This window comes from Falco rusticolus, chromosome 2 (assembly GCF_015220075.1).
Source record: "Falco rusticolus isolate bFalRus1 chromosome 2, bFalRus1.pri, whole genome shotgun sequence".
Taxonomy (NCBI): Eukaryota; Metazoa; Chordata; class Aves; order Falconiformes; family Falconidae; genus Falco; species Falco rusticolus.
This window is the reverse complement of record NC_051188.1, coordinates 19,492,853-19,507,983: the sequence shown is the minus strand read 5'-3', so window position 1 is coordinate 19,507,983 and position 15,131 is coordinate 19,492,853. Positions and strand designations below refer to the sequence as shown.

The 15,131-nt window shown below is 39.7% G+C and overlaps 1 protein-coding gene across 13 annotated transcripts in view; it reads right to left on the bottom strand.

The window, feature by feature from the left end:
- Nucleotides 1–3,924: 3,924 nt before the first annotated feature.
- The window catches only part of ZMYM2 (zinc finger MYM-type containing 2), a 91,986-nt gene continuing 80,779 nt past the window's right edge, over nucleotides 3,925–15,131 (bottom strand). For 12 of the 13 annotated variants that reach the window (XM_037375743.1, XM_037375739.1, XM_037375740.1 and 9 more), the window contains 5 exons: nucleotides 14,025–14,176; nucleotides 9,884–9,998; nucleotides 8,536–8,787; nucleotides 8,036–8,156; nucleotides 3,925–5,660 (listed from right to left, as the gene is read on the bottom strand). In XM_037375743.1, coding sequence (XP_037231640.1) covers nucleotides 5,468–5,660; nucleotides 8,036–8,156; nucleotides 8,536–8,787; nucleotides 9,884–9,998; nucleotides 14,025–14,176 — 833 coding nt within the window. In that variant the 3' untranslated portion in view covers nucleotides 3,925–5,467. Of the gene's footprint in view, nucleotides 5,661–8,035; nucleotides 8,157–8,535; nucleotides 8,788–9,883; nucleotides 9,999–14,024; nucleotides 14,177–15,131 lie in introns of those variants that run through there. The other variant, XR_005102359.1, reaches the window with a different exon arrangement.

Sequence of the window (15,131 nt, the reverse complement as noted above, 5' to 3'; positions counted from 1 at the left end):
AGCCATGACAAACAGGAGGGCTACCCTGTGGCTCCTTGCCCGTAGCCAGCTCTCACATCCTCCTGCGAGCAACAGAGGAAACAACCGATGGCGTCCTTGAAGGATTTTTCCAAGGACTCTGCTACCTTCAGAAATTTTCTTTCATTTCACAAAAAAAAAAAGAAGAAAAGAAAAGAAAAAAAAAAGGACACTGGAGATAGAAAAACATTTGATTGAACAACTTGTTGAAGTGCTGTGATGCCCAGCAGTATTGGTACCTGGGACGCAATACAGTGATTTAACTGTACCCTTCCCTACCTGAATTATACACTTGCAAATGTGCCATGACTGCTGCATCGGTGGCTTTGCTCCATAAAGACAACTAGTTCTTGGGTAAGGAAATAAAAATATTTCCCAGATATATGTGTTTAGAAACACCAACATATAGATATCCTGAAAATACAACTAGCCAGGCTAAGCCCTTTTAAATATATACCGCATCTCCATGTCCACTGACAGCATACAGCAGCCACCGAGTGAAATTCTTCAAGCCAGGCTACACGGCAAAAGTTGGAACAGGTGACAGAAGCTCAAAAGGCACCATCAGTGTGTGAATTAAACCTGCACTTCTAAACCTCATTATTGTTCAAAATGGATACAATCAATCTTTTCTGTTCCTTCCCGCATATGTGCTTACTCCCCCTGCCCACCAACATTCCTCACCACCACAGGTCTCTCCCCTTCCTCCCCACCCCAAGCTCTTCACCATACTAGCATCTCACTCAAATCTTTTCTGTTGTTTTTTTTTGTTGTTTTTATATTTATTTATTTTTTTGCCTGGGAGAAGGGAGGTTTTTGTAAAGGTAACATTAAGGTGCAATTATGCCTTACTAAGGGATAAGGAAGAGGTGAAATTGTCACTTCAGCTCCTTCCAAGTCCAAGACTCCTTTCGCACCCACTCACAAACTCTGCTCACGTTGCAGACACACATTTTCCATCACAGACCAACATCTAGAAACTCCGAAGCGCCCAGGAGCTCCCTGGCAGCACAGGGCAGAGCAGGAGAGACAGCAGCAGGCGCGGCATGGGTCCTGCCCTGCCCGCGGGCAGCAGAGGGGCAGCGCTGCCCACCGGTGCCCGGGGCCCTGCCAGGGCTCAGCCGCTTGCCAGGGGCTGCTGGCTCCCACCGGGGCAGCACAACGAGCAGGCACTAATCCCCGCGTCATCTCTGCGCATCTGCAAGATGCCTGCTCTGTGCTCACGGGTGTCCAAAGAGATGGCTAATTAGCGTTGCAGGCGCTAACGCCAGCTTAAGCTTTGAAGCACATTCCCCATTACACGCTGGTTTCAAGCATCCATGCCACGGCTTTTCAGGTTTCAACATTTCAAATTTAAAAGCTGCCAGAGGAAATATTTTTTTGTCACCCAAGAAACTGGAAATGGCCACACTTCACCAAGCCCCTGGGGACAGCGTGTCCTGCCCTGCGGCCACACTCACAGCCCTCAGGAGACACAGACAAACCCTACGCCGTAACGCAAACGTTAATGGTTCCAAAACGTCGTTCGCGTTTGCTGTTACAGCCCAGAGACTCTTGTTTCACATACGATGACAGAACAGCCTCTTAAATCTTGATGACTTCTTGGACTTAGAAGCTTTCAATTTCAGTTTCATTGGAAGCCCCCCCAGTCCTCGGTGCAAGAGAAACCAAGAAGCTCCCACTCTGCATCATGCTCAGTCCTACACGTAACACATACCACATGATGCACAGCAGGAGTGTAACGAACTGAGAAGTGAATGTTTTCAGAACTGGAAATGAAAATATTTAACTGCAATTCCTAACAGTAACAGACAAAAATGGGAAAGCGTAAAAGAAAAACCCCAAGCTTCTATACAATAAACAAGGTCAGCAAAAATGGAAATGGGCTGAGTGCCCACCACCACTCATGCTTTTTCTCTTCCACTCCACACACCACCTCCTTTTGGGACCACAAGGTTTATGGGCCACCCGTTTTCCCCACCTATTCACACAGCCTCTCACAGCAGAGTCACACATACTAGGATTTTTTTTGCTTCATTATAGTCACACTGTGAGCATTTTAAAGATAATTGATACTGCAGCACTCTGAACTACTCCACAACCACCACCTTTTGTTGAATAAAATTTAACTGCCATAATTTATGCTTAGTTTAATAATTACAAAAAGCAGCACTTTCCTCAGTGACTGTACATAATTATTTATAGAAAAAAAAAAGATGACTAACAAAGCAAATTTATTTCCTGACAACGGCACGGATTTTCCACGATTTCTCACACTGAACTATATTTTCTATGTAATTTGCCTGCTGCTGCCACCTGATTTCCTTCGCGTCTTAAGGCTACCATTCCACCTGTGAACCGCTCAGTATTGTATCACAAACTGAAGGGACGCAGAGCACATGCTGGCATGATTTGAGAAGTTTGGGAACTCCTGCCTGGACTGGACTGCACCGCCAGCACCACCTGCAGGGCTCTGTGCGGACACAGCAGCACGGTCCCCGTGCCACGTTTTTCAGGTGAGCCCTGCCAGAGCTGACAGGAATGGCCCAAACTGCCAGGATGCCACTTCACACCCTCCGAAGGCTGAAAGCAAGGCCAGGTTCCCGACACGTATATACTACCTTGGAAGCTCTGTGTAGAAACACGGGGCATCACGTTTCCCTGCACAGTAACCTGCAGGTAACTCCTTGATACCAACCTGAATCTAGACCAGCTGCTGACAGTTTTACAAAGAAAATGTATTTGCCCTGAACTCCTACTATAAAATTGCATGTCTTTGCTTTTTCAGAACTAAGGCCTTTTACTGCTTTTTGCATCACCATTCAAATTTAGGAACAAGATGCATACAGTGAACCATGATGCATTCTTGACTGTAATACCTCCACAGTTTACAACATCCAATCTAAATGCACCAACTGCTTGAAAAACATTATTGCTGATGATGGAATAGCTCCATCTTCTGGGATAGAAGTTATTTTCTTGACAACCACCTTCGTATTTCCAACACAGATATATATGCAAAACTTTCCCTTTCAAAACCTAACAAATATTGTTACTGATGGAAGGTGGAATCTTGGGTAGAAAATGGGAGGAATTTAGGATAATAATGTGATTTCTGATAAACTTTGGGAAGCATTATTTTCTAACGACATTCAAAACACATGTTCATCGTTCAACCTGCCATATTAAAAACTGACATTACTTAAGAATAGCTGTAATCTGATTATGAGAACAAGAATTCAAACTCAATGTTTAAGACAAAACACTCAACACACTTTAGTTTTGATTTAGCGTGCTTTACACTTCACATTAAAAGTTTGTAGTTTTACAAAAGTGTGTTTGTGGTTAAACATGGTCATGATCAGGGAATGACTGACACCCTGCTGAAGTACTCGAACTCCAAGCTACAGGGAAGGGGGTGCAAGTGATCCTTATTGCTATTTATCAAAACACTTAAACATGTGTTTAAATAAAATATTTCAAGTTAAGGACACTATGTGTTTCAGGCAGGTAATCAGTAACAATGATTCCCATATGTAAAATTTAACTTATGGTCAAGTCAGGTGTTCAAGTGGACAGACCAGAACAAAACTATGATTACAATTCCTGATTTCATACTTTTATGTATTATGGGCACATTCTGTGGCTGTTGCTTGAAAAAAAGCAAGTGTTAATGAAGTTAGTTTTGTGTTTTCACTCCCAAAGGGAAAAGGGCATTGAAACCATTAGTGATCTGCTCACTGCTGCTGTGCAGTATTTCTTGTTTTCACAGGAAGGGTAGAGCCACCAGAAAAAAAATGAAAAATTAAACATATACATCTCAATCTACTTTTGGAATAGTGGTATATCTAAAGTTAATACACACTCACGGACACATAAGATTAGCAGAAATTTAAATAAAATTGCTTAACCAAACAAAGCAACTGAAGCTTTATTTCTCTATATAGAAAGATGCATCCCTATGTGTGTTCTTTTAAGCTAAGGAAAATGAAAAAGCCATGCAGCCCTTGCAAGAAATAAATCCTCAGGTGGTAATATATATACATAGAAAGTTTCCCCTTTAGTAGATGATTCCTCTCAACAGATGCTTAATGCCATTTAGGAGAGCCAAACTTATGACTACTTTAGAGTGGAATATTCTACTACATTTTTTTCAGTACAACAGCAAACCATTGCATGAACCACCATACTGCTCGCATCAGTTAAACCAGACCAAGTAACAAAACTTAAGCAGCTAAACGTGTATCCGGAAATCAGACTCCTTATGCAAAGTAAGCACAATGAAAGGATATAGAACAAATGAAAGGACTTTTCTTCAAAAAAAATCATCTTTCCATTTTCTGCAACTTCACATCTCATATGGCTTTTGAACGGAGGCATTGGGTAAAAGAATTTTCCCACCCATAGTCAAGTACTGACTGTATTTACATATAACAATGCAAGGACAAACAACAAAAGTTAAAAATTTAGCATACTGTATTACTTTACATAATACAGCATAAAATCCCTTCTAAGGCTACAAAGGACAGATTTACAGTAATATGAGGTACTGGTATTTATGGTCAGAAAAGTAAAGATGGAAAAGAATTATGTAGCATTGTCATCAGACATTTCTTTTTCTTTTTTTTTTTTCTTTTGGTTTTTTTGAAGGGTTTTTGGTTTTGTTTTTCTTTTTTACAAAATACATGTCTTGATGACCACATGCTTTAAGCTTATATTCATTTATTTTTTTATATATATATATGTTTATTTATTATTTGTAGGGGCAATTGAGAGAGAGTCACAAATAAGGAAAGGACACTAAGGTTTTAATAAGGGCAACAAAAAAAAAAAAAATGTTTTCACCAGAATAGATTCACATTACAGTACACCAATATCAACAGCATTCTCTTTTGTCTATTTTTGGTACATAAGATGGAATCTCTCTACATAACCTTATAAGGCTTCAGTAACTAAAAAGTAAAAAACCTATTAGTTTACAATTCATTTAAAAATTCTGAAAGACACAGCAAGTTCTAAACTTTAGTAGTGCTACCCATACACAACCATCCGGTTTAAGAACCCATTAAAAGAGCCTCCTTTCAAGGGAGCTTCCAACAGCAGATCTGTGCAATATGAATGTCTCTTACTACAAGGGAAAAAAAAAAAAAAAGACATGGAACATTCTCATTCATATTTTGCAATGTAAAAAGTTACAAACATATCTAATCAAATAAATAATAAAAAAAAGAATCTGAAATGTGTTTGTTATGTATCCTAAAACCACTATGCAGAATAATGGAAACTTTCACTCACGGACTATTTACATGGTAATACCCAGCTGAGGGTACACACTGCTACAAAACTCATAAAACAAAGGGTAAACTTGAAATATTTTCCATAGTAAAGGTCTAGCAGCATGACTATATCTAATGCTGTTTGTTTTCTTGATGGTTTTTGGAAGTTTGTTTTAATCTATGTCTTCATCCAGTTCATAATTGTCTTTATCATAAATATCTTTTACTAAAAGAACCCGTACAAGCATATTTTCCAAAGTGTTGCGGTCCAGTGAAGTCGCAGTGTACCAGATGGGACTCTCTGCAGAGACAGAGCACTCTGGCTGCAGATAGAACATGTCTGTCCTCTGATTCAGATTCTGTGGGCTACAAGGGGGAAAATACAGGGGGTTAGAAAAACACCCTCACAAGATAAAACAGTATTAGCAGTTTCAATATCCTGCAAAACCAAAACTCTTAACTGTACCTCAGCAAGTTACCAAAAAAAATTAACATGGAGAAATGTGGTCTCGTCCATAGAAGGAGCCCTGCTGGGTCTGGCCCAAGCCCAGCCAGTCCCACCTCCTCAGAGCAGCCAAAAGCAGGTGCCTGGGACTTAACAAGCACACAGGAGACCACAGACTCTTCCAGCTTTCAAAAATTTGCAGATCCAGGACTCGCTAAACCAGACAGTACTTGCTATCTATGCAAGAACCACTGATCGACATATTTTGATATCAGTAATTACTTGCACCACTGCCTGATATGGCTATCTCTGCATGTGGAGCCTGGGGTTCCCTCGAAAATCAAGGGCAGCAGTTCTGCACAAAAACACAAGAAGGTGGTAAAATCCATCCTTTTATTTTCCTTGAAAGGCTGGTCATTTTAAGTCTTAAAATCCCTTAATTCCTGATGCACTATACTTCCAGTTTGATCCAGCTCAGACACATAATCTAACCCACTACACAAGACTCCTTTAAGGAAATTCTAGTATTTTGTCCATTTAGGCAAGTTTCAGAAAATAATTTGGAACCCTGCCTGTGGAAGTGTTCATTCATGCTCCCTCCTTCATAAATACTGCAAACGTCAGGAGTCAACTCCATTTCATGTGTCTTTGGTAAAATTTTTACCAGCTCATCTTCCCAAACTGGCTGGTAAGGTATCGGGTGCTCTTCTTCACCTGCTAGGGAAAGTGTTGGCTTGTTCTGTTCCCACGTAAATCAGATTAAGAATCAGGTAAGAAGCAAAATATGACTGTTCAAAATATTCTAATAATTCAAATATTTTAACCTCCTTCCTACATTTTTGACAAGCCAGTATTTTTGTAGGAACAAGCAATGATACAGTCTCGATAGCTGTGAATGAGAGGATCTGGAAATCTCAGCTGCAGCTGTCCACTAGTTGCCAAGTATATGTCAAACAGCTAGCATTACCTTAAATTTTACAATAGCTTTACAGTATTACCTTAAATTACAACATCAGTTTAAATTTTGCAATAGCTTTTAAATTGTAAAATATTAAAATTATTTCATGAAAGGTGGGAGGTGTATGTTATTAGTAGTGGAACCAGGAAAAGCAGTCTGCTGCTCTAGTTAGCAATGGTGACCAATATCTGTAAGACAGCAGGACTTGAAACCGCTCCATAAACGATACTGCAAGTGAGCTTAAGTGCCTTCTTCTCCCCAATGTTGAGATGTTTCTAAAAATAAAAAAAAAATATTTGTTCTCTCCCCACTACTGGCTGTGTAAGTCAGTTCAAAAATCCAGCTTCAACTTTTTAACGATATACCCTCTCTGAACCATGACCTTTTGTGTGAAGGCAAAAAACCCCTCCCTGCAACAGTCAGAACTGAGTTTATGAAAAGCAGGTCCTTGCATTAACGGACCACAAGCTTCTCTTTAATTGCTTCTTTCTATAACATCACATGCTTGCACTTCTACCTACACTGTGTGCAACTTCTTCACCTTTAAGAGTAAGATGCTGTTTCCTAACACACATTGGGTCACACTTCATTTGATTTCCTGTGTTGTATACACAATGTGATTTTATTCCTTTGGTATCACTTGCCTGTATTTATGTAACTTAGAGTTACATAAAATCTACATTAAAATCAGTCGCTTGAATGGCTGTTCTAATTAAAGAAAAGTATTTCCCCTGAAATCCTGTTTTCAAACACTACTGAATTATTGGTTTTAAGAGTTGCCAAAGCTTTTCTTTTTAATGTATTAATTTCTGTGCAGATTGGAAAGTAACAAGCCATTCTAAATGCTGGGCTACTGTCAGTAGTATTTTTTCTACTACAAAATATTTTTAGCATGCTTTCAAGCTCGGTATCTCAAAAGCATCTAAATTTCAGATTCCTGATGACTTAAAATGAAGCAAATGCATTGTCTCAATCCAATTTTTACTGAAGAGACAAGGACCTCACAAATGTAACCCTCAGCAGTAAAACCTACCAGATCCCTTGCTGGTAATGCTCTGCAGAGACACTTGGTGTTTCCGGGTAAGAAAACTGAATGATACTATCACTGCCAGATGAAGTCCTTGACAACTTACACTGAAGTACTCTGCTGCTTCCACACCTTCTGCATGCCTTGTCCAGATACAGAACAGGAGATTTCAATGCTTTCATTTAGGTATTTTTCAGAAGATTTCAATCCATTCCCTTTACTTGGGCATCTTTCATGTTGCATAAAAATATTTGCCTTTTGTACCCAGGTCTCCCCCAGACCACTTGCACATCACCCTGTAGCATGCTTACCTTTTAGACAGATAGCACTCAAACATTTTCACAGGGCATCTAGCTGGATCAGACGTGTTTTCAATTTGTTCAAATACTGGTTCATCATCTTCGTGTTTCCTTTTTCCAGTAGTAATTTTATCTTTAAGAAGAAAATCAAGATCTAAGCTATAACTTGAAGTTACTTTACATTTTCAGTAAACTTCCCAGAGTGGGCAGCCCACCAAGTATATCGCAATGCGGTTGCCACAACTATGCATATCTGCACACTGGAAATGCAACCCACCGCCACAACAAAGTCACAGTATTTAGCATGGAGACCAGTGGGCTCAGGGGGATCATTTAACACAGAGACCCTGCTGTCTCCATGGACCACGCACTCTGATTATAAAGATCGGGGAGCTGAGCTGCTCAACTTTACGCAAAGGCAGACCTCTGGCTCCTGGCAAGGTGCTCAGGTGTCCCTCACAGGAGCACAACGTGGATGCTCCTGCAATACTAATTTTCAACTGCCATAGTACCTTCACTATCAGCTCTGCACAGGGAAGACACTTGGTATCGAAGACAAGCTTTGCTTTCCATTGTTAGAGGATTTTTTTTCCACTGTCTAAAAACAGTGCCAAAAGAAAGTCTTAAGTGCTGCTCCACTGTCTTCAGGCCAAAGTATTTAGTGTTAAAGTAGAACAGAGTATTCAGAAGAGCAACTGGTGAATGTGATCCTAGCTGTTTAATCCTCCAAAGGTAATCTTCTTCAACTCGAGAGAATATCGATCCTTTAAAAAAAGAATATTAGAGAGAATACAATGGATTAGCACACCAACTGTCCAGGTGCAAGAGAATCAAGTTTCTGTTTACCATAATATTTAACAGAAGGATCATGAAAAGCCTCTAATAAGCATATTTAATTGTATGTTCACAGCCCCAAAACCACCTCTTAAAGACAGACACTCACTGTTTCAGTAAGAGACAGGTAATGGGAAATACGAGTATAGGCCATTTCACACGGAACGTATTTCTGTTTAATTACAACAGCATCGCTTACATGCAGCTCCATCATGTTACTACATAAAACCAAATGTTCAAGGGGCTAATCTTAAGCCCTTCATAAACAGCATATTTTTTAGTTCATTTTATTCTGCTCAGGCAAGGTGTTTGAATAGCTATACCTTCTTTCTTACTACTAATGGATATTTCACTTGGAAAGCGCTTCTGGACCATATCAGGGTATAGGGAGGACCCTATACAAAGGCGCTCTAGAGCTATACAGAGAAAAGACAGTGCCAAGGAGAGAGAGGAAAGGGGCTGTTAAGGACATGCCCTGAAAAGAGAATTGTGAGAAAGATGGAAGAACAGTGGATCCTGCAGTTCAGCACCAACACTGATCTGCTGGGGAAAATTCCTGTTTTCTCCATGAACTAATGATCCTTCTGAGCAGAAGCTCCATAGAAGAGAGTCCTCCCAACCAGCTAAGAAAGGCTAAAATACACAACTCGTTAGCCCTACCCACACACAGCCCAGCACCTGCCTGCCTACCTGCTTCCCATTTGGGAAAGGAATTGGAAAAAAAGTAAATTCTGCTCAGGTTTGAAGTACAGGTCAAAGAGCAGCTGTTTATCCTAACTTTCTTTCCTAAAAATAGATAGCCAATTTAAGCTTAACAGGTGGTGGCAGACTCAACTCTTGCAGTATGGATTACCAAGAAACAGGACAGTAAGAACATGTGCAGTCTTAAATGAACTCTTAGATGGTATCTTTATGATTTTTAATCAAATACTATTGCAATGCATAAAATGTTTGTATGTATCTACATGCTTAAGAATACAGAACTATTAAGAGATGAAAAACATACATGACCAAAAAGAAAATTACCATCTGGAAGTATGCTTGGTTGCCAACTTCTAAGGATTTTATTTAATTCCTGTTCAAACGTCTGGTAGATTGGATCAATAAATATGTTGTCTTTTCGATTACTTCCATATAAATACTACAGAAAAGAGAGAGACACAATATTTACACTTCCAGATTAAAACAGTTCCTGTGCTATAAGGTTCTTCTTCAGTGCAATGCTTGCACTTTTGTAAAAAAACCACACACAGTTAGCTATAAAAATAAAGCAATGACATTTTTCCAATATTTAGCAGTTAAAAGTTACCTCCAATATATGTTGTAAATTTCTGACTGAATACAAATAAAAAATTAATTACAACTTGACCATTGTTCTCTAAAATTTCCTAAGTGCAACACTGAGTCAGTGAATAGGGAGTTATTAAAAAAAAAAAAACAAACAACAAAAGAACCAACCAAAACCCACAAACCCCAAATCCATAACTATTTTATCTTTTCCTCCACCTAGATCTTCAATGAAAAAAACCCAACCATTTAGCAACAATCTGCCACTTTAAACGGGAACTCTGGACACTGACAAAAGCACCTTCAACACACAAGTGAAAGCAAAAAACCACCCGTGTATTTGTGGTAATGATATACAGCAGTGCAAGAAAAATGATAGGATGGTGCAAGGCACCCGCCTATTCTACAATCAAATTATCCTAACCCGCTTGATCTTACAGAAACTCTTTTGAACCTTTACCAAGAATTAATGGCTGAGGGATACACTAGTATTTGATGCTATCCTCTCTGGAGACATTTGTAAGAAACTGAGGATTGGCTCCTTAAATTTTCCACTTCCGTGTTATCTGTGCATGAACAAGCCTGTTAGTGAATACAATAAAAATGACAGACAAAAAATGTACTCACTTCTGGAAATGGCATCTATTTCTGTACATGTACTTGAAGAAACATTAAACACAGCACTTGTTTATACTAGGCTGCTCAGCATACCTTGACTTTCTTATCTTTGCATTTAGTTTTATAATAAGGAAAAACGAGTAAATACACTTTCCTACAAGTCTCTAACACATCTTCATTTAGATAAATATATATAATAAGTTTAACTAACTCTTCAAAGCGCAATATTCCCCAAGATGTGCTTGCCTCTACATACCTCAGTTTTGATTTTCATAAAGCAATTCTAAACCAGACAATACAACTCACTAAAAGCTTCACTAGGTTTGCCTCTCTGTTACCTGGCACATTTTTCCTCTATGAATTTTCTTTTTCTCTGGTTTGCATTAAAGACACTGAATGCTGGCAGTGAAACTGAAATTAAGACTGAAATTTGGTTCAAAAGTAATTCCCACACAAGCTTGTGAGAACTCAACTAAAAATATTTCCGTTTCCTGGTTCAGAATAAGTGTTTGGCTAAACCTCAACATCCCCAGCAGAAACCTGTGAAGCATCCTGGACCATTAGCACTGCAGAATCTACAAAAGAACGATGGCATGTTGCAGTCTTCCCTGGTACACAACACCTGACATGCATCCACAAACCTTCTTTACCACACCATAACGTTGTGCTCTGCTCTCTACAGACACTAGCGGACCCAGGATCAGCCTTAGTTGTTGCCACCTGAGATGAGTTCTGTGGAAACCGCAGACACCTTCAGGCAAACATCTGCCAAGCTCCATCAGCCTGAATTTTGCCCAGACAACCCCATTATTATGGGTGGGTGGGGGTGGGTGGGAACAGGGAACGAACAAAAAACCAAAAACCACCAAAGCCTCCCAATCTGTACTGGGATAAAGAACGAAGGCCACGATGCAGCAGGGGAGCAAGGCAGGCTAACGCCTTCTGCCAGAGGAATCCTCTCCACTAGATGCCCACCTGACCATGCAACAACCTTTTTCATTTTAAGTGTGCTGTTTTTTCAGGATCAGTACTTCAAAGTTACCAAAACCATTACTGAACCATTTCTGGCCGGAAGCAGAACAATTTCAGCTGCAAACGAACCTGAACTGAGAAAATGTATCATTTGAGTCAGGGACCAGTTTGCTGGAATAGATTTTCCAAGTGCTTCCCTTAAGAAAAAGTTATTTTACGAAGTCAAAAAGCCAACTGGAGATTTAAGACTCCTGAGCACCTCCCCTGCGCTCAAACCGTATTACTGCCATGAGGAAAAGCTCCAGCCTGAGCCTGTACTGGGCCACAGCAAGTGCAGTAATTCTGGCGGAGAGGGAAAGTGCTCTTTTTCTAAGGGCTTCCGCATTCTCTTCCTTCAAAGAGAAACTTACTCTAAGTCAGCAAAATATTGATGAACTTTGGCACAACTTTAACCTTAAATGGCATCACTTAAACTCCTCTGAGCCCCTTTGAGTTAAACAGAGCCAGTACCTTTTATGCAGTAGCAGACAATTTATTCTCTTTCAGGAGAGTACCCACGTCAGGGTTGTCAAGATGGAAAGAAGTACTAAGAAAATACCAGAAGGCAATGGACTTTTGTTGCACACTGCAACAACTGTGTTGCATTTAGTGTACCATTAACTGGTTTAAACCTGTTTCTTTGAGAAGGGTAATGCATAGGCATATACATCATACAATTTGCCATTCACACACAGATGTTGGCTGCAACCCTTGACAGCTCACATGCTTGCACGTTTCTGTCCCTCCCTCACTGCCTGCCCTTGTGAAATGCAAACTCCTCAGAACAGGGCACATCTTCCTACCAGTCTGAATAGCAGTGGCACAACTGGGCTGAATAAATGGGGCTGTTAACATCGCCTGAATTAAATACTGGACACTAAGAATAAGCATAAATTACAGTGAAACAACTGCAAGTTATTCCTCTAATGTTCCAGTGTTGTGTATGTGTATTACGGCACATGAATATTGTGTTGTGCTACAGGAACTTTGGTTCTGATGCGCTAGAAAAAAACAAAAGTTGTAAAAATAACTAGCTTTCACAGTAGACAAAACAGACTATGTCAAAGGCACAAAGAGAAAGGTGAAAAAAGAGAAAATACTAATTTAATTCCATTTTATAAACATGTACCTCACACTGTGTATTGTTTATCAGCTTAATAAGAGTATTTCCAATTCGACAGAAAGATACAGAGACACAGTTTGTCATGCAAGTGCAGAAGCAGAAAGCTAGTTGAATTTGAAACATGCCTTGTAGCAATATTGACTAAAATGCCAAACAATTGGTCGCTGCTCAAATTTCAATCATGAGGTAAAGGTATCAAGTAATTCCCTAATTTTGGATACTCGGGATATGGAAAAATTAGTATAGGTACTATTTATTTTAAAAATATTTTGATTAAAAAAAATTGTTATTTGATTCAAGTTCTCTGCCTTAAGTATGAAGCACTTTAAGCAGGACTGCAAAGCCTGTGAGCAGCTTGCTTTCCACATCATATGCAATTTTTAATGCCTTTTAACATGAATGAAATGTTGTGTTCTCAGTCCTGAACACTGCTTATTTTATCTATGATTTGCCTTACGTACCAAAAATTAAAGACACACTCTGCTTAAAAGATAAGTTGCAGAATAGCTTTTCTAATTATCTAGTGATATGTTATTGCCTTCACAAATGATAACTCTAAATTGACTCCCTTTATCTTTGAAATACAATGTAATTACAATTTGCGGGCAGGGTGTATGTCTAAGACAGTCAATGTAGCAGAGTCTCCTGCACTCTACAAAGTAAAGCCTGACTGCCCACAATCTGCAATATTCAGTACATTACTCTGCCAAAAAGACACTTCAAATAGCTCATTTCCACTATGTGCTAAGTATCTGAATTAGTAAAACATTTACAGATCATGCCTTGTTTCATTCTGTTTTTACGTTAAGCCATCTTTAGCAACCAAAATGAAGCACAGTATTCAGAAAACCTGTCATTTTAAACTGCAAATTCCTTGCTTTAACCCAGCAAGAAGCTTAAAATTATTACAGCATACCAGTTTGCATTTGAGTTTTCAGGATGGGTCTGCAATCCCATTCTCTATACAGACAGCTTTCTACAATGTGATTTACACAGCAGCCTCTCTGTGTTCCAGATCATAGCCATTATATTAAGAATAGCTCCTAGCCAATAAATCCACATTATCTCCATTCTTCCACTGAAATGGGTTAGTCAAATCAGTAGGTCTGCTTCCCAGCCTCTACTAACCTCCTGAATCCCAAGACACAGATAATAGATGCTGTCAGGTGCATAGTTCTCTCCATTTGGCCTTCGAATTTCATTGACAAAATGTGTCAAACCATAGTTTAACTCAGCTGAAGTATGTGATAATAGATCTTCCTTTAATTTCACAGACTTTACTGTAAAATAGAGAAAAAATGCTACATTACACAACAGAATGATTACATGGTGAGGGTAGGATGGGGTATTTTTGGACTGGAAAGTGGGAAACTGGCTTGTTGTCCTCTCCACTAACCAATGGACAAGTCTAAGAGCACCAAGTACTTGAAGCACTAGGTCTGTATTAAAATAAACAAGGCTACCAGAGTAAAGTCTAGTTAACCAAATGCAGTTATCACCCACTGACGAACGCACTGTCATGCTGACATGCACTTCTCTGAAAAAGCTGAGTGCAGAAGTGGCCCAAGACTCCGAAGCGAAGACAGTGCTGTAGAGGGAGACCTTCAGGGGAAATGGCAGTTTCCAAAGATCCAACAGTGTAATGCAAAGGTTCTAAGACGCATGTGGGAGCTGAAGAACAGCAGGAGTAGCAGCAATCCAGCAATCCCCTTTTCCCTCACGGTGCCAATGTACACACAGAGGAGCACTGCAGAAAGAGCAGCGAAGCTCCACAGGAGCAAAGGCCACCTCGTGCCAGAGCTCCACAGCCAGATAATGCCAGCCTCAGATGCTCTCTTTCCAGCACAAAGAACAGAAGAATAGGATGCCCCTCCCTTGCAATTCAGAAGTCCAGAAAAGCTGTGAACTCCAAGGCAAGTTAAAATATGAGGAAAAACAGGATACAAACAAACAAAATAATCAAAACGGTCCTAGAAAGTCAGAAGAGGCAGAAAGGTGCTGTCCTGGCTTGCATGAGAAGCATGAGACCCAGCACACTGAACCAAGTAGGGAATAGTAGTTAAACAACATAAAAACCCCAGACAAACCGAAACGAAACAAAACAAAGAGTTTGGCAACTCTGTGATAAAATAATCCCAGTCACTGTGGGAACATTAGGCACATGTGAAAACTTACATTAGAAATTCCAGCTGAAAATCAGACGAGTACAACAATTCTCCCTACCAAGTAAGAATT